We start from the raw sequence: 22,902 nt of genomic DNA on the forward strand, positions 1-22,902 counted from the left end.
GAGACAGGATTTCTCTGTGTAACAACTCTGTCTATCCTGGAACTCGCTCTGTAGACCAGTCTGGCCTCAAACTCAGAGACCTGCCTGCCTCTACCTCCCAAGTGCTGTTGTGCACCACCACATCTGGACAGAACTTCATATTTTTAATGGTTGAAAAAAGTCAAATGAATAGTGTTTTGAAATCAGAACACTCATTTGCCTATGTATTATCTCTGGTTGCTTTCTTGTTGTCATGGTACAGTTGAGTTAATAGCTATAGCAGAGACAGTATGGCCCAAAAAACATAAACTACTGACAAATTATTTGCTTTTACAGGAAGAGTCTGCTGGCCCCCATTCTAGGCTAATGTTCCAGATACCATGAAATAACATCACTAGCAAATGAAGTCCATGGGAAGCTATATGAATCAAGTAGTATAAATGAAAGTGTCCCTCCTACTTATGTAATATTTGTTTAATATATGTAGCTTTTGCTAATAAAAGACCTATCCATTTAAGGGATGCTGGATTGACAGTATGAATAATATGCATCAATAGGTCCTAAAACATTATTGTGTATGTGTGTCCATTATCTGACAAGCTGAATTATAAACTCATAATGAATAGGAATGAATAGAAACATGGCAAATTCAACCATCAGTTTGGTGGGGTGCACTAGTAACAAGAGCATGGTCCTAACCAAATGGTTCTCAACCTGTGAGTTGTGACTCCTTGGGTGTGTGTGTCAAATGATCCTTTCATAGGGGTCACCTAAGACCACTGGAAAACAGATTATTTACATTACAATTCATAACAGTGGCGAAATTACAGTTATGAAGTAGCAATGAAAATAATTTTATGATTGGGCTCACCACAACATGAGGAACTGGTATTAAAGAGTCACAGCATTAGGAAAGTTGAGAACCACTGTCCTAACCTAAAGGGGAAGGCCTTGTAGGAATATTTATGCTAATAAATTGTCAGTGGTGGACCACAGAATCTAAGTCACTGGCACATAAGGACTTGGGTGTTCCCTACAACATAAAGGCTTTTGCTACTTCATATATTAATTATGTTGATAGCAATATTTGATGCTAATCAATTTTTCAAATAACAAGTGCTAAAAGTAAACAGAAATGTTTTGGTTAACTGAACGAAAGACTGTTTTCACATACCAGAGACAGCAGAGTTAAGTGTGAGAGATGCAAAAGAAGCAGAGTTCTGTTGAGAGGCACTCATCCCCCTAGCCACACTAGACCAAGCAGCTGGCAAAATAAAAAACGTCACTTGCAACCTTCAATTTGCAATGAAACTTGAAAGATGTACAGATTTAAAACTATGATAGCAATACTTAAAGATTATCATAAAAAAACAAAAACCAATTAATAGAGCAATAGCTATTATTTACTGAGTGTCTACTATATGGGTGGCTCCCTTATACACTGAGTTCTAATCCTTCTGCCAAGCCCGCTAGGCTGGTTTCGAGCTAGCAAATGATTTACTAATACTTAGAAAACTACTGCTATAACTGGAACTTAAAGTCAGTTTCCAAGCCTACTCTTTCCACCATAAAAACTATGTCATTATCTATCATGATTTAAGCAACCACTCCAGATGAGACATCAAACGTAGTAGCTGACATTCATTACAATCAATTGTCACATTACTTAAATGAGGTTCATTTGGGTTACATAACTAAATGTCCATAAACTCCTAATAGGTCTGTCTGAACTAGTCTATCCTTATTCTACTTCATCATGCTGCCTTTTTATTATTTTCAAGATATTTCTCTAAAAACAGAACACTTAGGTCTATAGCAGCCTACATATATGTGTGGCTCTATGAGACTTTCTCACCTAGTTACATCCTAGGTATCTTAGTTTAAGTACATGTTCACACAATGACAAATCACCTAGCACGGACTTTTTAAGGTGCCTTGTTACTCGACATGACTGTATTCTAAGGAACACACACACCTCTTCATATCTTCAGTCATAGCCGTTTTTCCTTAACAATCCATTGCAAACTTAATTTAATATAGTTCTCTTTCAATTTCAAAAAAATCTTGAATCCAGCTAGGGAAGCCCATGCATCTAATTGCCTGCTTAACTATCTGTAACAACACTAGGCAAATACCACCTAATCTATGTTCTAATAGTGAAACTACATAGCTTCTGTAAGTAAACTAAAAATATATTACAAGGTCAGTGTTCCCACTATTAGTCTGTGAGACCTGACCTTTTACTAAATATGAGAGAATACTACTTTTAGTATAGTAATTTCTCTGTTGAAAATGATGGTATGAATTTAGGGACTATCTTTGTGAACAAATTGTGATATTTCTACAGTTTTTGGACATCAAAGCGGGGAGGAGAGCAAACTCGGAACAACAGTGTTAGTGAATGAACTGCAGTTTGCTTCTTGAGGGCATTAGTCTTTAAAAGGGGTTGGAAAGCTAGGAGTAAAAGAAGCAGCTGTGATTTTTTTTTCTTGCAAACTAAGAACTTCCTAGTATCCAATACTCCCCAAATTAAGCTAAGTTATCAAAAATACCTGCCATAAGTAAAACAGAAAAACAAAACAAAACAAAACAAAAAAACCCAAAAAACAAAACACTGCATGTTTAAGCAGAGCATGGTGGTCACAACTGTATTTCTAGCACTTAGAAGGCAGAGACAGGAGAACTGTACATAAGTTCCAGGCCAGCCTTATCAGCAGAGTTTTCTAGGCAACCTAGGGCTACATAGTGAGACTCTGAGAAAACAAAAACCAAAACCAAACCCCTAAAGCAAAGAAACAATTATTTTACTATATGATGAATTATAAATCAATTTTATAAAGGCAACAAAACAGCATAAGGCCATTAGACAAATGGCAAAGAATGGAATAAATTAACTGGTATAAGAAACAGAAATGATCAATTAATTCATGGAAAAATTTCCAATTGCATCAGTGATTTAAAAGTCAACCAAAACAATTCATGCATTTTGTGCTTATCAAATCAAAGACTTAAAAAAAAAAGCTCAACTTTGGTAAGAATACGATCAATGGGCACTTACACTGTGGGTGAGAGTAAGAGAGTACTGACGATATGATGAAGACACTCATGTTCTCTTTAACCCAACTCATTCCCAAGAATCTATCCTAGACAAAGACACTAAATGTAACATTACCTAAAATAGTTTTTAAAAAGTCAGTCTCCAATAATACAGAATAGCTGTAAACTATGCTATTAAATAAGACAGCACACAAGGCCATTAAGTAAACATACTCCTAAGAGCAGGTAAAACTTTCCTTACAAATTAGGCGATGAGGAAAGGAACACGAAATTCAATTCCCGTTTATGTAAAAACCAAAAACTATATGCAGTAGGGAAAAACCCTGTAAATACAAAGACTGATTATAGCTGCCACTTGGTGGTGTGATAATGTTTCCCTTACCTATTTGCAGTTTTCTATATTTAATAAAGATTTCTTTTCCTATAACATATAAGCACATGTTGCTTAAAACACAATGCCTCTCAAAAGGGAAACTACTAAAATACATCTAATAGTTATTTTAATAGACTATAAAATAATACGAATGCTATAAACTTGTCTAGTACTTTTATTTACTATTTTTATTTACACTCAATAAAACTACCAAAATCTATCACATCTACTCATATATTGCATTTATGACATCACTAAGAATATACAATTACATCAGTTAGCCATACTGAGGAAAAAATACGACAGAGAATATGAAAACACTATATAGAGTAAATGATGTTATTCATGCTAGTTTCAACTTGTTTTATTCTATGCAGAGTCTGAGATAACTTAATTATCACTATTACTTCTGCATGGCAGGACTACTATTTCTTCTTTTTTTCGAGTGGGGTGGGGCGGGGGAGGAGGAGACAGGATCTCACGTAGCCCAGGCTATCCTCTAACTCATTATGCAGCTGAAGATGACCTGATCCTCCAGCCTCCACATTCCAAGTGCTGGGATCACAGGCATGCACTACCTTGCCCAGCTTAGCAATACTTCTATTGATGGTTTGCTTTCCATCACCAATCCTGAAAAATCCAAGATGTCTCAGATTATCAATTTTAAATGAATCAAAATTTTCCCCTAAAAGTTCTTACCAATGCCAGAAAATATTGAACGATCACTCCAGTTCCTTCCCCAGTCTTTCCCATTGGCATTAGCATCAGCAGTGTCTTGAGTCCAAGCAGATGGCTCTGTTTTCCTCTTGCCTGCAGAAGCAGGTGGAACAGAGTTCCACTTCTCCTCACCTGCACTCATCTGTGAGGAGAGTTTTACAGACTTTTCATTCCAGCCTCCTCCATTGACAGTAAGGTTTTCATTTAATCCTGAAGAAACTTTAAAAAAAAAAAAAAGAAAGAAAGTAAAGATTAAAAATAGATACATGATTTCTTGTTAAAAAATGGAACATTTTCAAGTTTCTATGATAACTCGGCTTATGCTTAAGTCCTCTCTTCCTTCTTATTGTCCTTTAAGTAGCTTGAATATAAAAAAAGTAAACTACAGAGATCTGACACAGACCCTTGTAAAGTTTGTTTCTGAGATAGGGTCTCACTATGTAGCTCATATTAGTTTCATGGTTCTCCTACCTCTGCTTCTATAGTGCTGGGATTACAAGCATGCACCACATTACCTGACTAAAAGATCATTTATTATTAAGAGTCAACAGAAGGTTAAAATGTAACATGCACACTAGTGATGTTCTCAATGGCAAATTGACAAACTGAAAACATGTATTTGAGTGTATTCTGAATACTCACCCACTATGAAATGAAGACTTCTTAGTTACACGTTCTTTCCTTAAATATACTTTTGTATATTATATTATGTATAATGTCCGCACATCAGAATCAACTAACAAGTTTAAATAGATTCCATGGCATCGGCCCATACCAATTAAAGTGAGGACCTTGAGGACAGAGTCTGCGTGTGGACAGCTTCCTAGATGTGTAGCCAGGACTGAGATGTTTGGGCATTAAGGAAGTGTTAAGAACAAGCCTGAAATGAGAAGATGCTTTTCTTTTTCTGTGACACTTCTGCTTTAGGCTGGCACGCTGCTCTGCTTGCTTCAGTGATGAGAAATGAGTGAATTAGGTTATTTTTGTTTGTGAAACACCCAATAACTTTAAACTATATTAATTTATCACAAAATGTTTGATACCATCAAGGAAGCAGTTAAAATTTATAAGAGCTACACTTTCTAAGATTACAGACTTTTTATCCCATTATGTCCATATTACACTCATGTCCAACAAAGATCCTTCTGTATTGGTTTAGATGATGCAAGCAAGAACCAAAATTGCACATAAATTATTACTAAATGTTTTTATATACAGGAAGGGAAGGAGCTAGAACATACTAAAACCAGAGTGTGAGTGAGCTTCCTTTTCCATTTTTCAAAATATTTGGGTTATGATCATATTAATGTAGAAAGTATAAATAAGTTTAACCCCCTTTCTTTCCTTCAACATCATTCACGTAAGGAAAGAGACATGTATACAAGCTTCTATTTTGATGGGCCTTCAGTTTAAGTTACATGTAATTTCTCTCACCCTGAAGTGCAGAATCTCCTTTTCCAGACTTAAAGTTGCTAACTTGAACATTTAGATGAGAATCACCTGGGTTGAAATAGAAATAAGATTTATTTAATACTAAACAGGCCACTATACACATTAAATCAGGAGGAACATACAATTGTTATCTATAATAAATTGCTCCTTCAAGTGCCAGTTTTGACATTGAAAAAAGTGATTTTAAAATGTATTTCACATGTCCCCAGGGAACCGAGTCTCTAGTTACCATATTTTTAGTCAATTTAAATGTCGAGTCCTGGAAAATTGCCTAATTATAAGTTATTATAAGCATTGCCTGTTATTCTGCAATGCTTCGAAATTCTGAAGGTTCTTTTAGGTAGGAACTGGAGAATTGAGCTCTGAAATTGGATTCAACTTTGCCTCATCTCAACATGAGCTGCCTTTTCAATAATCCCAGAAGCAAGCACATCAACTTAAGAATAGCATTGCCAGATTTGGGATTATAACAGGAAATATGGCAAAAAATGAGAATTATATGTTCTAACATAAAAATTCCAATTCTCTGGCACAAAATAAGCATAATTATCACAATATACCCAAACCAAACCACATTAACTCAAAACATCTATGAAACACGAGGTGCAAAGCAAGGCAGGCATGCCCAAATCAGAAAAAAGGGGTCACCGACAAAAATACTGTAACTATTTTTACTATTTGACAGCAGAATGGATAAGGAGAACTCACTGCTGTACTATGGCAGTAAATCTCAGTAAATTAGCAAGCAAAGAACAAAAGTAAAAACAACAAGGTTAAGAAGGTGATCTGCTAACAACCAAGGAATAGAAAACAGGGAGGTCACTAGCAATGCAAAGTGCTACCTTCAGGTAGCTGTCAATACTGGATAGTTTGCACAGCTGAGTTCTTGGTAGGAAGAACATTGGCTCAATCATCTTTGAAGTTCTGGTCTAGCTTTACCAATACTTACAAAATTGCCAAAACAAAAACCAAACCAAAACAACAACAACAACAACAAAAAACTGGGGTGGATAGACAGAACCTGCACTAACCACAACATGCTTGTTTCATGTTGGAATGAAAGTGCCCAACATGCAGAATGGTGATAAATATTCCATTTAACCAATGTCTTATTCACTGTTAAGAAATGGAGATGCAAGAGAACTAGGGCAAAGCAACACACACGAGGGAAAAAAGCAACATTTTCTAATGTGACTCAAGGCAGAAAGGCAAATTTTAATTTAATAAGCCATTCATTAGGCAATAATAACAACATTGCTGTTATGAGGTAAACCAGGATGTGGTTCACAATACTCTCATGAAGAAGGGTATATCAGCACAATGATGTTAGCAGATCAAAATAGATTGTGACATAATATTTGTACATCTGACTTAAAGGAGTTTGATGTGATGTACCACTCTTATGTTCCACTAATATACCTTTATTCTTCTTGGAACCAACAGGAAATGATGCAGTTGTAAGTTGCTCGGTGGTAACTGTGATGGTATTTTCTATCCCAGGGATAGTTGAATCCAATGAACCAGAATCAGTCAGCACTTTATCACGTTTACGCTGTTGTCGTTTCTCTCTGTGACTAATTTTAGTTTCCCAGGCTCCTGACATAGCCCGAGAAAAAAAATGTTATTCAGTAAGGGGAAAACAAAAAAGTAGTTTTGAGGGGAAAAAAAATATGGGATGGGGCAAATATAATAAATTTAGATATTAAGCTAAAAACCGAGAGTGCTGATTATATTAATTTGCCCTAAGAATTTATTCTAATCTCATGTTATTTTAGGCAAAAAACTTTTTATTCTAGTTTTTTTTTTAATAAAATTTTTGAGTATGGTTTATAAAAAGTGACAGAAAGGAATTGTCTCTTATCTTTTTATCCTGTTGGGTAGAAGTGACAGGAGAGTGTTATATCTGCTACTAATACATGAGTTTAGGGTGTGATGATAATAAATGGCTTATTCAAGAATTTTGCACACAGCCTTTTAGGAATGGTAAATTTAAGAAAAATGGGAAACTCCAAACCATATTTTTAGGAAACAAAGACAAGATGAATGGCTTCTCAACTGCTCAGAATATTGAGCAAACATAAATTTAAAGGATAAGCACCATTGGATGCTTAAATGATTTAGATAACCAAAGTATTTCTTAACAACATCACAGATCTTTATGTTAAAATTTATGGCAATTAAAAAGAGCTACATACAAGATTAAGTGAAACAAATGCAGCTTATATACCATATACCTCAGTTAAAAAATTTAAATACTTTCTATAGGCCTTCCCTGGCTCAAATACCTTCATCAACTTCCTTTCCATCATGGCGGGAACTGTTTTGCACTGCTTTAGCATCTGACTTTGATTTCTTCTTATTTTTCTTTGACTGAAATAGTAAGATAGAATGTTACTTATTATCTTGCTATGCTTTTGAAAAGGCAGTTGTCAGTAAAATACATAATGAAATGTATGATGCTGACAACTAAAAAATTTAAGTTTGATTTAAAAAACTTAGCATATTAAGTGGCAATAAGAGGTTATTTATTGAGTGGTTACTTTGTGTTAATTACAGCAATTTTCTTATTTACTCTTTAAAAATACTCACAGAAGGTATTACCCCATTTTAGAGATGAGAAAACAGAGGTAGAAATATTAATTAAATATTACACAAGATCCACTGGGTCACATTAAATTAGTAAATAAACTAAAACTTCAAGGTCTGCTTGGCCCCAAAACCACATTATGCTCTTACACATAATGTGTTTTATACTATAGTATAAGTAAAATACTGTAACATGGGGCTCTAGGAGCAATAAAATTAAAGCCCACTGCCATTTTCAAAAGAAAATTATGTACCAAATAATGGTTTGATTGCATAAAGGTGCACTGCTGGCAAACCCTATGTACGACAAACCAACCTATAAATTGTATAAAGCAGAGAATTTGGTCAGTTTCAAAGCAATGTGAAAAAAATATTTCAGACTATGTATGTTTAACAATTTAATAGAGATAAAAATAGCAACACAAGATACAAATTCTGGAATAGTCTTCCAATTCCTTCCTGTTGATTTTACATTGTTCTTTCAAAGGCTTGTCAAAAACTCCACATGATTTCTGCATTTAGATAGGTGTCTCCAGAAAAGAAACAACATTAACAATTATAGTAAGGTTTGGTACTTGGTTTTATTTGAGATAAGCTCTCCTTTATCCCAGGCTGACCTCAAATATAGCTGAGGATGACTTCAAATTCCTAAGCCTCTTGCCTCTTCCTCCAGAGTACTGGGATTACAGCATAGGCACACTAGGAATATAGTTGTGCAACTACCACACCCAGCCTTAAATGGCTGGTTAAACATACTTGTAGTCACTCATTTAGCTACTTATTGAGATTAGCTAGTCAATGTAGACTGATACAGCCAGTACCAAAAACATTACGGAGAGTCCATAACAAATGTAACGCATCTTTACCTAGTTAAAATAATACTCTACAACAGATGGCCAAGTTTGTGAGTTTTAAATACTTAACAGATAGACTATTTTACAGATTCAGAAAACAATAAAGGTCCTGAATCCAATCCTCAGCAACACTCTGATCAGATATATACCCAAGGAAGTGAAATCATTCTATCAAGGAGATACTACATGCTTTCACTCACTGTGATATTTTAAGAGTTGGTAACATGGAAATAAAAATTAGAACAGAGGTCACTACAGGCTAGGAAGAGTAAGGAGAGATGTTAAGAGTGTGAATAGCAGGCACACAGAATTGGGGACAATAGCTCTAATGTTCTCTGGTACAGAAGGGTAACTATAGTCCACAACAATTAATTATGTATTTCAAAACAACTTCTGGAAAAGATTGAAGGTTCTCACTAGACAGAAATGCTAATACTTGAAAAGATGGAAGATGCTGATTATTCTGATTTGACAACTACATATGTGTATTGGATCATATTATTCAACTCCACAAGTAAGTACAAATATTGTATGTCAATAAAAAAAAACAAGCAAACAAAAAACAACCGGCCTTTTCTTGAATAGTCTCCACACAACCAAGATTTATAAGCTATTTGCTAAGTGTCACATGTTATTTTGGAAGCTTAGAGAACTGAATAAAGATTTTAGTGGACATCAGCTGTGCCAAAATATAATGGGTGAAATACACAAGTAAACAGATATTAGGAGAAATTCTCATCGTCAAGGCCTACCTTTCCCTTTTATTGAAAATATTTTTTTCATACAATATATCCTGATTAGTTTCCTCTCTCTTTTCTCCTCCAAGTTCCTCATTTCCCCTCCCATACAGATCCATTCCCTTTGTCTCTCATTAGAAAAGAACAGGCTTTAGGAGATAACAAAACATAACAAACAAACAGAAGGAAGAGCCCAAGAGAAGGTTTAAGAATCAAGAGACCTACTTGTTTACAGACTCAAGAGTAGGGGCTACTTTCTAAATGCTTATCTCCCAGCAAATCTATACTACAGCATTCACCTTCATTTCTAAAAAACTTACAGACGTGGTGCTTGGGTGAGAGTTCAGTGGGTAAAGTGCCTGCTATGCAAGCATGAGGCCCCGAGTCCAGACCTTCAGCACCTAGGTAAAAGCTGAGTGCATGTGGCATGTGGCAGATCTCAAGAGCTGGCTATCCAGCCAATCTAGCCAAACAGAAAACTCCAGTTTTAATGAGACCTTGCATCAAAAACTACAGTGGAGTGGCTGAGAGGTGATTCAGTGGTTAAGAGTACTTGCTACTCTTGCAGTGGATCTGGATTTTGGTTCCAGAATCCACACGGAGGCTCACAACTTCCTTGAACTCCAGTTCCAGAGGATCTGACACCCTCTCTGGCATCCTCGGATTTCTGCATGCACAAGGTGCGCATTAACTCATGAAAGCAAATATGCAATATACATAAATACCTAAAAAAAAAATAGTGAGAAAAAGAGATCAAACAAGACCATCCTAATGTCAACCTCTGGTCTCCATACATGTTCACACAGGCAAGCATACATGTACTCATACATACATGCATGCAAACACACATATGTAGATGTTTTGTACCACCTGCAAAATCCAGCTTCCTTGTATAATATATAAAAGGCCTTTTATAGAGATTTCAACTGCATTTCTATTCCTTTACTCACACATACAAACATCTGGTTGTAAGACTTATTTTTACAAACATTCTTGTCTTTGTCTAAACTGCATGAATCTCAACAAAGTGTTAAAGCTAGTGTTAGGGTGACTGTTTTTGTCTCCTGATGTTCAATGTCAGATACCTGTACTAACTTTTGGACACAGCTCAAGTTCCACTTCATTTGCTCCATTCCCATTACATCCCCCACCACAGTCATATTCTCCCTGGGCCTCCAACCCATCACCTGTACTGAGGATTGGATTCAGGACCTTTACTGTTTTCTGAATATATAAAATAGTCTATCTGTTAAGTATTTACAAACTCGGCCACCTGCTATAGAATAGTATTTTAACTAGGCAAATATGCGTTACATTTGTTGATGCTGCAGAGTATTACTTTAACTGTATAAAGGTGTGCTACTTTTGTTTATGCTGCATTTGCTTAATGATGTAAGGATATGTGTTTAATTATGTAAAGATTATTTGCATCTGTTTCACCTTGCCTGCCTAAGACACCTGATTGGTCTAATAAAGAGCTGAATGGCCAATAGCTAGGCAGAGAAAGGATGAATAGGAGAAATCTAGGTTTGAAAAGAATGAGAACAAGGAGGAGGAAGAGGGAATGAGGAACATGCCCAGGGCAAGAAACCAGGCAGACACCAGCCAACTAGACATAGAGAAGCAGTAAAAGATATACAGAAGTAAAAGGTAATAAGCCCCAAGGCAAAAGGTAGATAAAGAGAAACAGATTAATTTAAATTAAAAAAGCTAGCCATAAACAGGCCTTAGGCTGAGTACTCAAAACTAATAAGAGCTGGTGGTGGCCCAAAAGAAAAAGCCTGGCACCCCCCTGATTTCTAATATTGCTTTAACTTTCTGTGTGCAAGTAGTCAGTTTTTCTAGCAACACATTTTTTGGTTTCAAAAATTTCCTTAGGAGTTACCCAAAATATGCAAACAAGTAGTTTCAACATTCAATTGTAAATCCAGGTAAACTCACTTAACTTAAAGTGTGTATACATTTGAAAAACAGCTATGACTTGTAAAGCTCTGACTTAAACTATAATTTCCAAGATGCATTATACAAGGAAAACCACAAATGTAAGCAAGTAAGCACTCTGCATTCAGCATTGTTACAAGTTGTTCTAGTTGATGCTTATTTCAATGTATGCTGCTTTGGAATTATTTTGTTTGGTGACAGTTCTCAAACCTCTTGGTCAGAGAATACTCTTAGACACTAAGGTATTACTTATTTAATTATGCTAATGTATTTAAAAATAATCACAACTGGGCGGTGGTGGCACACACCTTTAGTCCCAGCACTCGGGAGGCAGAGCCAGGCAGATCTCTGTGAGTTCGAGGCCAGCCTGGGCTACCAAGTGAGTCCCAGGAAAGGCGCAAAGCTACACAGAGAAACCCTGTCTCGAAAAACAAAAAACAAAAAACAACCACAACTATCTACATACATAACTATATCTACATAGTAATATTTTTCAAAACAAAATGACATTTTGTGAGAACAGCATTATATATATTTCAAATATCTTTAATTTAACTATCTACTTCTTTGTCCAACTTCTTAAGATAAGTTGTTTTGATTGTGGCACATGAAGAAAATCCAGAGATGTTCACAAATATGTGTGTTAAGTTTTATTTTGTGGTACTGGGGGTTAAACTCAGGGTCCTGTTCATGACAGGCAAATGATCTATTACTGAGCTATATCACTGGCCCGCACAGAGATATATCCAATGGAGAACAGAGGGGAAATTTTCTCTCTGCAAACAATTTTGAGCATCCTCCCTTGGCATTCCATTAGATAAGTTTCCACGGTTAGAAATGATTGGAAGGAAAAAGAGAAATAATGAATAATTATTAAGATGTGAGATTTTTTTCATTTTTATTTATTTTTCTATTATCAGCTTGATACAGTATAAATTCTTATTCTAATAGTGATAGTGAAATGTTTCATTGAGGCTTGCCCAGTAATTGAGTAAAAACAAAACTTATTATAAGCCACAGTCATCCTAGGGTCCCCCCTGCTATGTAGCCTCTCTGGTTCTGTAGGTTGCAGTCTGATTGTTCTTTGCTTTATATCTAGTATCTACTTATGAGTGAGTACATACCATGTTTGTCTTTCTGGGTTTGGGTTACCTCACTCAGGATATTTTCTAGTTCCATCGATTTGTCTGCAAATTTCATGCTGTCATTGTTTTTCTCTGCTGTGTATATGTACCACATTTTCTTAATCCATTCTTCAGTTAATAGGCATCTAGGTTGATTCCAGGTTCTGGCTATTACAAATAGTGGGTTTTTTTTTTTTTTTTTTTTTTTTTTGGTGTCGTGTCGTGTGTCAGTGTGTCATCCCCCCCCCCCCCCCCCAGGGTTTCTCTGTGTAGCTTTGGTGCTTTTCCTGGAACTCGCTCTGTAACCCAGGCTGGCCTTCATGGAGATCCGCCTGCCTCTGTCTCCGGAGTGCTGGGATTAAAGGCGTGCGCCACCACTGCCCAGCAGAGGTTTACACTACCATACCTGACCTATATATTACAAAGTAATATATAAGTGTTGGTCAACTACAAAATATTGGTTAAGTTACACACTTTTTTTTTTTTTTTTTTTGGTTTTTCAAGTCAAGGTTTCTCTGTGTAGTTTTGGTGCCTGTCCTGGATCTCACTCTGTAGACCAGGCTGGCCTCGAACTCAGAGATCCGCCTGGCTCTGCCTCCCGAGTGCTGGAATTAAAGGCATGTGCCACCACCGCCAGGCTACAAATTTTATTTAATGTTAAGATATTCCATTATAGGGTTTTTTTTTGCCCCCAAGACAAGGTCTCATGTAGCTTAAGCTAGCCTCAAATTGAACTAGTTACTTAGCTCAGGTGAAACTGCCCTTGAATTTCTGATTCTCTGCTTCCAATTCCCAAATTCTGGCATGAAAAATATGTTCCACTGTCTTAGTTAGTTAGGGTTTCTATTGCTGCAAAGAGACGCCACGATCATGGCAATTCTTATAAAGGAAACATTTAAATGGGCTAGCTTACAGTTCAGGTTTACTCCCCTATCACTGTGGCGGGTGCCATGTAGGCAGACACGGTGCTGGAGAAGGAGCTGAGAGTTCTCCATCTTGATTAGCAGGCAACAGGAAGTGAACTGTGTCCCACACTGGGTGTAGCTTGAGCATATGAGGCCTCAAAGCCTATCCCCAAAGTGACACACTTTCTCCAACAAGGCCACCTCCTAATAGTGCCACTCTCTATGAACCAACCTATGGGAGCCAATTACATTCAAACCACCATGTTCACCATTTTGGACTCTTTTTTTAAAAAGTCATATTTATAATACCACAAGTGATGTCATCATAAATTCTTTAAGTACTGTAAGTTAATGTCATGGTAGTAAATCTAAATCTTTCAAATTTCTAATTTTTACTTGACAACAAAGTCCTTTTATTACTGGGAATAAACACACTCTTGTTTTCTTTGACATGATGGGATCATTTTGTTTATTCCTGAGAAAATGCCTACAGATATCCAAGTCTGAAAAGCCAATGTAGTATATCAAAGGAAAACAGAACAACTTGTACAGCTCATTGTACAAGTGTTTTTCCTTAAGATAATCGTTCCTCAGTATGCATGCAGTATACCTTTATACAGTCACATTTCACCATGCAGAATAGTTAAAAAATCAGAACTTTAAGATTTAGGGCTGGCAAGATGGCTCATCAGGTAAAGGTACTTGCTGCCAAGTCTGACAACCTCAGTTCAATCCCTAGAACCCACAAAGTAGAGCAAGACAATGGATTCCTCCCTGCAAATTATCCTGACCACATGTGTGCCCACATATGTACATACACAAAATAAATGTGGTAACAAATAATACAGAGTAAGGGGGCTGGAGAGATGGCTCAGAGGTTAAGAGTACTGACTGGCAGCTCTTCCAGAGGTCCTGAGTTCTACTCCCAGCAACCATGTGGTGGCTCACAACTGTCTGTAATGAGATCTGGTACCCTCTTCTGGCGTGCAGACAGGATACTGTGTGTGTGTGTGTGTGTGTGTGTGTGTGTGTGTGTGTGTGTAAAGCTAACAAATACACAGTAAGAATTAAGATTCACAATTACTCTTGATAAAGCACTCTTCTAAAATGGAGTTGACAGCAGTAAGGACGAAGAGCAGCAAGTAGTTGAGTGCTGCTGTCTTGGACCATGGTGGAACCAGCAATTTCACCCCCTGCTTTGGCAGCACCAGTGCAAACATCAACACGGTAACAAAGGGCAAATAATGTTTTCATTACCATACAAATAGTTTTGTTTTCAGCGACTAACCAAAGGGTCCCTAGGGCTCCTTTCTCAGGACTCACTAACCAAACTGAGCACTGCTACCCTAGAGAAACTGAAGAAACATTGTATTCAGCTATTCAAGATAAATAAAAACACCCCCTCACTGTTGCTTGTTAGGATGAAGTGATGTGAAAATATTTCGCTCTCTGAATACTACTAGTTCTTATAATGAATGATATTAGGATTTCAGTGGATACAATTGACTATCTTTTAACAATCTAATAGTAACCAACCTTTATACATTTTGCTTATTACTGGTTTTCTAATTAGCAATTTTCAGATTTCCCTCTTTAGTTTAGATCTTTATAATCCTAGATACAAAATGGATTCATTAATCATAAATGCTGCTGACACACAAATTTACCTGGTTCTACATATACATCAATTAAACAAACAAACAAAACATATGCCCCTCCAATCTTGCTTGATCCCTCAAACGACTTTAAGGCTTTCTCCCTTAAGTGTGTCTGAATATGTTCATTTGAATAACATCCATGTTCATTTGATTCTCTCCCTGCAAAACTGACTTCCCCTTTCCAGTTACTGAAATATCACCCATCTTTAAGACAGTATTTTCTTTTTTTTTTTTTTTTTGAGACAGGGGGTCTCACTACGTAGCCCCAGCTGGCCTGGACTCACTATGTAGATTAGGCTGGCCTTGAACTCACAGAGATCTACCTGCCTTGGCCTAGAGTGCTAGATTAAAGGTGTGCAGCACTACCATGCCCAGCAAATCAGTTTTTTCTGGCTACCCAAGTAGGATTCCCTTTCTCCACTGAATACCTAGCACCAAATACCCTATTTATACCAGATAGCTCCTGTTTGCCTTTCCTTACCTAACCTGCAATCTTTCTGAGGGTAAAAACATTATTATTTCTCTACCCCTTCAGTAATTATTAGCACAGTGCCTGGCTAATAGCCCTATATGATCTCTACTAGAAACATCAATGAGGCACTGATTGGCCTCCATATCAAAACAAAGATCTAAAAAACTACTAGATGTGGTGGCATGCAGCTGTAATCCCAGCATTATGAAGGTGGAGGCAGGAGGATTTTAAGTTTGAAGCTAGTCTGGGCTATAAAAACAGAGACATTAAAATATATTAAAAAACAAAAAAGCAAACAACCTAGAAAACTATGGCAGGCTGTTTAATCTGCTTTATACACTTAAGCTCACTCTAGCACTTTATATATAAAATATATATGTATGTATGTATATGTTTTTTTTCCTTTTCTAGATCAAGTTTTATCTATAAGGCTTACTCAAATGACAAGAAATGTAGCCAATATTATAACTTGAGAAACAATTACTCCCTGCACAAAAACCATGCTTCTTAGGGCTGGAGACAGCTCAGTGGATAAGAGCAATAGTTACTTTTCCAGAGGACCTGACTTCAGTTCCCAGCACACACAATGGGCAGCTCACAACCCTTTGTAACTCCAGCTCCAGGGGATCCAATACCTTCCTCTGGTCTACACCCACGCACGTACTTGTGGAAGTCAGAGGACAATTTAGAGGAGTCACTTCTTTTCTACTATCATGGTGATTCTGGGGATAGAACTTAGGTCTTCAGGTGTGGTGACAAATGCCTTTACACCTGTTTAGTCATGCTGTCAATCCTTATTCCCAAACCTTTTAAATGACCTCAGTACAGAATTCTTTTGTTTATAAATAAAGTTAATTGCTTAATAGGTAGATGATTCAATTTTCCTAACAATGGAAGTCTACTTAAACAATATCATCTGACAGTTTTGCTAAGCATTTTTTTCTATTACAAGGTACAATATCAACATGAGTAACATGATTCTATTTTTGTATAAGAAATAACCTATAAAGCCAGAACTCACTCAAACAAAAAAATACTCAAGTCATAAATTACTTCTGGCATAATGAACATTTACTAATACCACTGTAATATTTAAAAATATTTGGTAACATAGTCTTCTTTTAAAAATGACTTTGAAACCTTAACCACCTATCCAGTATGATTTTAGATTTTGGGGTTTCCTTAAATGGAAGACACATAGTCCTATCACAAAAAATCTTAACACGAAAGCATCACTTTTTTTATGTCCCTCTCTTTATGAAAAACTTTGCATACAATGTCATATGTTCCCAAGCTTACCTTTTCATTTTTCTTGTCTGTCTCTGGTGGCTGCTTTGCTGTTATACTTCGGGGAGTTCTAACAACTTCATCCTCAGCTACTTCAACAGTACGTCCATTTGGCTGCAGAGGTAACAAGAAAACACCATATCATCAAACTGGCTAGCTGGCCAGACCAAAGATTTTTACCTGAGAAATAACACATACAACAATCAAGTTCTTCTCTGACCCAAACTAACAAGGCTCTTTTTGTATAGTCATATTATCTAAATCTCAATGGACTTTAAAAAAAATGTTTTGTGATACAATGAATTAATTAAAAAATATCTTTATTTACTTTTATTATTGTCTGAGTGTTTTGCCTTGCATTTTGGCCGTGTGTGTGTGTGTGTGTGTGTGTGTGTGTGTTTGTGTGAGTGGTCCCTGTTGAGGTCAGGAGCTAAATGTGGCTGTGAGCCCCTCTGTGGGTGCTGGGAATTGAACCCAGGTCTTCTCCAAGAGCAGCCAGTGCTCTTAACCACTGAGCCTTCTCTCCCACTATAATGAACTCATAACAAAATTCCATACACAAATTTTCTGATCACACACAGGTATTAGTTTCTCTAATAAAAGAAACAAAACAGAGGTAGTATCAAGGTGCTCTGAAGTGTATTTACTCTGTGATGACCATTAGCTGAGTAATCTGAGAGCATCTCACCATCTCTGGATTTTATTTCTGTACCACAGAAGATGAGTTTGGCTCTCTATTCAAGAGTCAGTAAACTTTTTTTAAAAAGTTTTTCTTTCTTTCTTTTTTTAAAATTATGTGTACATGTGTAACTGGGCATGTGAGTGTGGGGGCCAGAAGAGGATGTCAGACCTTCTGGAGCTTGAGTTACAGGCTGGTTGTAACCTACTTGATGTGGATGCTGGGAACCAAATGCAAGAGTGGTACATGCTCTTAAACAGTGATCTGTTTGTCCATCCCTTCAGCAAACCTTTTCTGTAGCAGGCCAGATAGAAAACATCCATAATAGTGTTTACTGAAATCTTCCATAGCAGCAAAAAAGCAGCCAAAGATGATATACAGATGAATACATGCTAGAAGACCCTAGTGTTGCTTTTAATTTTACAACCCACTGCCACAATCACAAACAAAACAGTTACTTCAGTGTTCCTAACATTTCTAAAGAGACCACACTTAGGTGTTTGTGAGCAGAATCAAAGTGATCCCAAGTCTACTTTGTAATCACGATTGTTCCTACTGTTTTCACTCCATTTAAACAATTCTGTGCCCCATTAACAGAAATGGGTAGACTGAGGTGCCTATGTTATCCATCTACCCTTTTTTCTGAATCCCATCACTTCTCACTTATCCATTCCTCTCATATTTGACACATTAAAGTCAGTAAATTAATGTACTAGTTTCAAAATCTTTGCTTCTAATATCTGCAAATTAGACTTTTATCAAATTGCCCATTATGGTGCAGCTCTGTACTAGGAGAAAAAAGATTGTTGAAACTGTATGTGTTTCTTATATGTTTCTTTGGCTCTTCACTCCACTCCATTTGTTTAGTCCTATTCTAGCTTCCTATGAATTTACCTTTCTAATTTTTTTCCTTTTTTCTTTTTCATTTTGTCTTTTTTTTTTTTTTCTTCAGAGCTGAGGACTAAACCCAGAGCCTTGCACTTGCTAGGCAAGCACTCTACCACTGAGCTAAATCCTCAACCCCTCCTTTTTTCTTTTTTAAAAGATGCCTGTTTATATTCTAATGAGAGAGGAGGGGAAAAGGTGTGGATCTGGGTTGCTGGGGAAGTGTGTGTGTGTGTGTGTGTGTGTGTGTGTGTGTGTGTGTGTGTGTGTGTGTGTAGGTCTGGGAGGAGTTGGGAGAGGGGAAATCAGAATCAGAATATATCTATTTTAAATAGAATAAGTCTATTTAAAATTTTAAAAGTGTCTATAAAGTGATTTTACATGCATTTTTACAAATAATCAAGCAGCAAGCTGTGTAGTGGTGGTGCAGGCAGGTGGATCTCTGAGTTCAAGGCCAGCCAGGACTACACAAAAAAATCCTGTCTTGAAAAACCAAAAATCAAACAGGAGCTGGAGAGATGGCTCAGTGGTTAAGAACATTTGCTGCTCTTGCAGAGAATTGAGGTTTGGTTTTCATCACCCACATGGCTTACAACCATAACTCCAATTCCAGGGAATCTGATACTCTTGTCCGTCCTTCCAGACAGACAGACACAGACTCATACAGACTCAGACACAGACACACACATGATGGACCTCCATGTATGCATGCAAAACTCATACACATAAAATACAAATAAATCTTTAAAATTATTAGGCTAATGAAGCTGGGAAAAGAGACCATTTCCATTTTAAAACTCAATTTGTAAGTTTTCCAAAGATTTGTGGCAGGAAATCAAAACAAAAGCTGTTTTCTTGGCTGCATAAATGTCTAATTAATCAACATTTAATCTGCTGGATCTTAAGCAGCCTGTTAAAATAGGACAGTGAAAGCCAAAACCAGGTTTCCTCACTCTTGATCTGGTTTTCTTTCTTCTGTGCTGTTTTGACTGCTCTTTGGTTAAAGGTAAGAAATCTCAGAAGGTAAAGTAGACTTAGGGACTTCTACATCAGGTACTCAGAACCAGCTGGTTTTACTTCCCAACCTTAGTCTTACTTGCTATTCTCATATGCTAGCTCTTTTAATTCTTGTCTTTTGTTTTTGAGGTGAAATCTTGCTATGTTGCCCAGGCTAGCCTCAAACTCACTATCTTTCTCACCCATCTTTTGAGGTGTGGGATTTCAAGAGTGTGCTACTAGTTTGACCTCCTTTTTCTTTCTTCCTTCCTTCTTTCTTTTCGGTTTTTTGAGACAGGCTTTCTCTGTGTAGCCCTGGCTGTCCTGGAACTCCCTCTGTAAACCAAGCTGGCATCAAACTCACAGAGATCAGCTTGTCCTGTCTCCCAAGTGCTGGGATTAAAGGCATGTGCCACAACTGCCTGGCCCTCCCTTTTCTTTTAAAATAGAAACAATATCTCATTGAGTTGTTCAAATTGGCCTCAAACTCTTGGGTTTAAGCAAACTTCCTGCTTTCAGCCTCCCAAGAAGCTAAGCCTATATGGAAAAGCCACCACATCCAACTATCACAGACTATTTTCAGTTCATATTAACTGTCATCTCTAGCCAAACTTAACTGTTCTCATTTCCTGTGGTTGACCTTTCCTTCCTTCCTCTTCCTCTACTTACCCTTCCCACAAGACAAGGTCTCACTGTATAACTCTTGCTGGCTCTTGCTATACAGACCAGGCTGGCCTCTAGCCTCTGGAGGGCTAGGATTAAAGGTCATGTGCCATTGCACTTAGCCTGCCCCACTTTCCTATGTAACTGAAAAATCTTTACCATGTCTGCCTGTATGCCACCATTCCCACCATGATGACAATAGACTAAATCTATGAACTGTAAACCACCCCATTAAATGTTTTCCTTGTAAGAGTTGCCGTGGTCATAATGTCTCTTCACAGCAATAGAAACCTTAACTAGGACAAGATGCAACAGCTACAGTTAATCCCTGTGACTTAAAAATACTTTTTCACGTGTGTGCCACAGAGTGCATGTAGATGTTAGAGGACAACTTCTGGGAGTTGGTTCTCTACTTATACTATGTAGATTCTGGGAACTGAACAAAGCTCACTGGGTTAGCAGCAAGCACCTTTATCCACAGAGCTTTCTTATCAGTCCTAATCACTGATTTTTAAAGCATTTTTCTTGATTTCACCCTTAACTTCATGATTTGTCAGTATGGGAAACTGTGTACCTATCTTCCAGGGCTCTTGTTAGAATATATCAAATGGGAGCACATGAAAACATACCTGTTCAAGAAACAGTTTCTTCACTTCTATTATCCCTTCCTCTTCAAAGGCATGATGCCCATGTGCCCTAACCTCATATTCAAGTACTTGATGATACAATGACTTACGGTCATTTTTATACTAGCAATCTCAAAATAAATTAAGACCTGGTGGTCAAAAGGTCCTGGACATGCAACAGACCCAATGCTCCAGACATAAATTCCTTCAGAAGTCAACAAATTACAACTAATAGGTAAACATTTTTTTCTCCAGGGCTAAAAATAGTATAGGCTTGCTGAACCTATTTTAAAGAACAACAACTTGTTTAAAATGTTTTACATCGGTATAGATTTTAGTTTATTGATACAAATTTAAAGTTAATTTTGTTATACTATGTGTATATTTCTGCTCTTGTTTAAGGTATTATGTTTGTACAACTCATTTAAAATTGTAATGGATAATTAAAAAATAAATTAATAATTAGTCATCTATGATAATCATACTTGTTAAGTCTTCTAGGTATACATATATTTCAGATAGATAAGTAATCTTCAAATACTTCAAAGACCTACAGAATATGACATTTAAAATGTTTTAAAAATTTAAACTTTCTGGACAGTGAGACATGTCTGCTTCTGGCAGCACAGGATTTACTTCAGAAAAAAGGATGGGCATCAAAGACACTCTATATGGAGTTTATCTTCTTCTTGACAAAAATAGCCATTTGGGCAAGAAACTGTTCTTGCCTGAACTGCATGATCAACTAGACATATAAGACCCACAAAAAGGTAACCACTAAACTTTGCTTGACAAAATGGTCCTTCAGGTTCCTGCTTCGCAGAGGAAACTGCCAGACATTCTACAGGACACTGAAAAAAGTAACTACACACACACAAAAAAAAAAAAACCTGCCAGACATTCTACAGGACACTTAAAAAAAAAAAAAAATGACTGAAAGACTCTAGCCCTATGGGCTGAAGACAGATGCCCCAACTTTACAAGAAAACTTTAGATGACTGTCCAGGCTGCTAGCTGTCTCTGTCTATCCTACAAGACTCCCGAAAGTTGCTTACATCCTTCTTCCATTTCTCAGGTAGTATTATATCCTTCTGAGGTCTTTGATGTGGTTAAAGACTAGATAGTTACAATTTCCTCATGATAAAAGATAAAAGATGGGTTAGATATAAAACCTTAGACGCACAAATATAAGAGATAGGATATCTTCTTTAATATTGTAACTATAATTCTTGCTTGATAATTGTTTTGTTATATGTAATTTTACTATGTTAAAGTTAAAACCTGCCTTTTTGAAAAAGAAGAAAAGGGGAAGTGCTGTGGATATCGCTCTGTATAAATAAAACACTGATTGGCCAGTAGCCAGACAGGAAGTATAGGAGAATGGAGGGAACAGGAAGGCAGTGGGAGAGACTGCAGCCGCCGCCAGGACAAGGAAGATGTAAGGTACCAGTGAGCCACGAGCCATGTGGCAAAGTATAGATTAATAGAAATGGGCTGAATATAAAAATAAGAGCTAGATAATGATAGGCCTGAGCTAATGGCCAAGCAGTTTAAATAATATAAGCGTCTGTATGTTTATTTTATAAGTGGGCTGTCGAACTGCCGGGACCAGGAGAGAAAACTCTCCAGCTACAAGACAATATTCTTATGTTACCTTTCTTTGAAACAAACTAAAATTACTGGTCCAGTGCACACCTTTAATCCTAGCACACAGGTGGCAGAGGTAGCTGGAACTCCAAGTTCAAGGCTAGCCTGGTTTACATAGTAAATTCCAGACCAACCAGTGTTACTCAGTGAGACCCCTCCCCTCCCCCTCCCTCCTTCCCTCCCTCCCCCCCTCCCTCCCCCTCCCTCCCTCCCTCCCTCCCTCCCTCCCTCCCTCCCTCTCTCTCTCTCTCTCTCTCTCTCTCT

The 22,902-nt window shown here is 37.1% G+C and overlaps 1 protein-coding gene across 4 annotated transcripts in view; it reads right to left on the minus strand.

The window, feature by feature from the left end:
- The window catches only part of Mtdh (metadherin), a 49,096-nt gene that overhangs the window by 16,826 nt on the left and 9,368 nt on the right, over positions 1–22,902 (minus strand). The window contains exons 2-7 of one of the 4 annotated variants that reach the window (XM_059248025.1): positions 17,155–17,256; positions 7,864–7,948; positions 6,998–7,174; positions 5,561–5,626; positions 4,109–4,336; positions 1,154–1,243 (exon numbers count right to left, since the gene is read on the minus strand). In XM_059248025.1, coding sequence (XP_059104008.1) covers positions 1,154–1,243; positions 4,109–4,336; positions 5,561–5,626; positions 6,998–7,174; positions 7,864–7,948; positions 17,155–17,256 — 748 coding nt within the window. Of the gene's footprint in view, positions 1–1,153; positions 1,244–4,108; positions 4,346–5,560; positions 5,627–6,997; positions 7,175–7,863; positions 7,949–17,154; positions 17,257–22,902 lie in introns of all 4 variants that reach the window. The other 3 variants (XM_059248024.1, XM_059248027.1, XM_059248026.1) reach the window with 3 other exon arrangements.

Source organism: Peromyscus eremicus, chromosome 20 (genome assembly GCF_949786415.1).
Source record: "Peromyscus eremicus chromosome 20, PerEre_H2_v1, whole genome shotgun sequence".
NCBI classification, from domain to species: Eukaryota; Metazoa; Chordata; class Mammalia; order Rodentia; family Cricetidae; genus Peromyscus; species Peromyscus eremicus.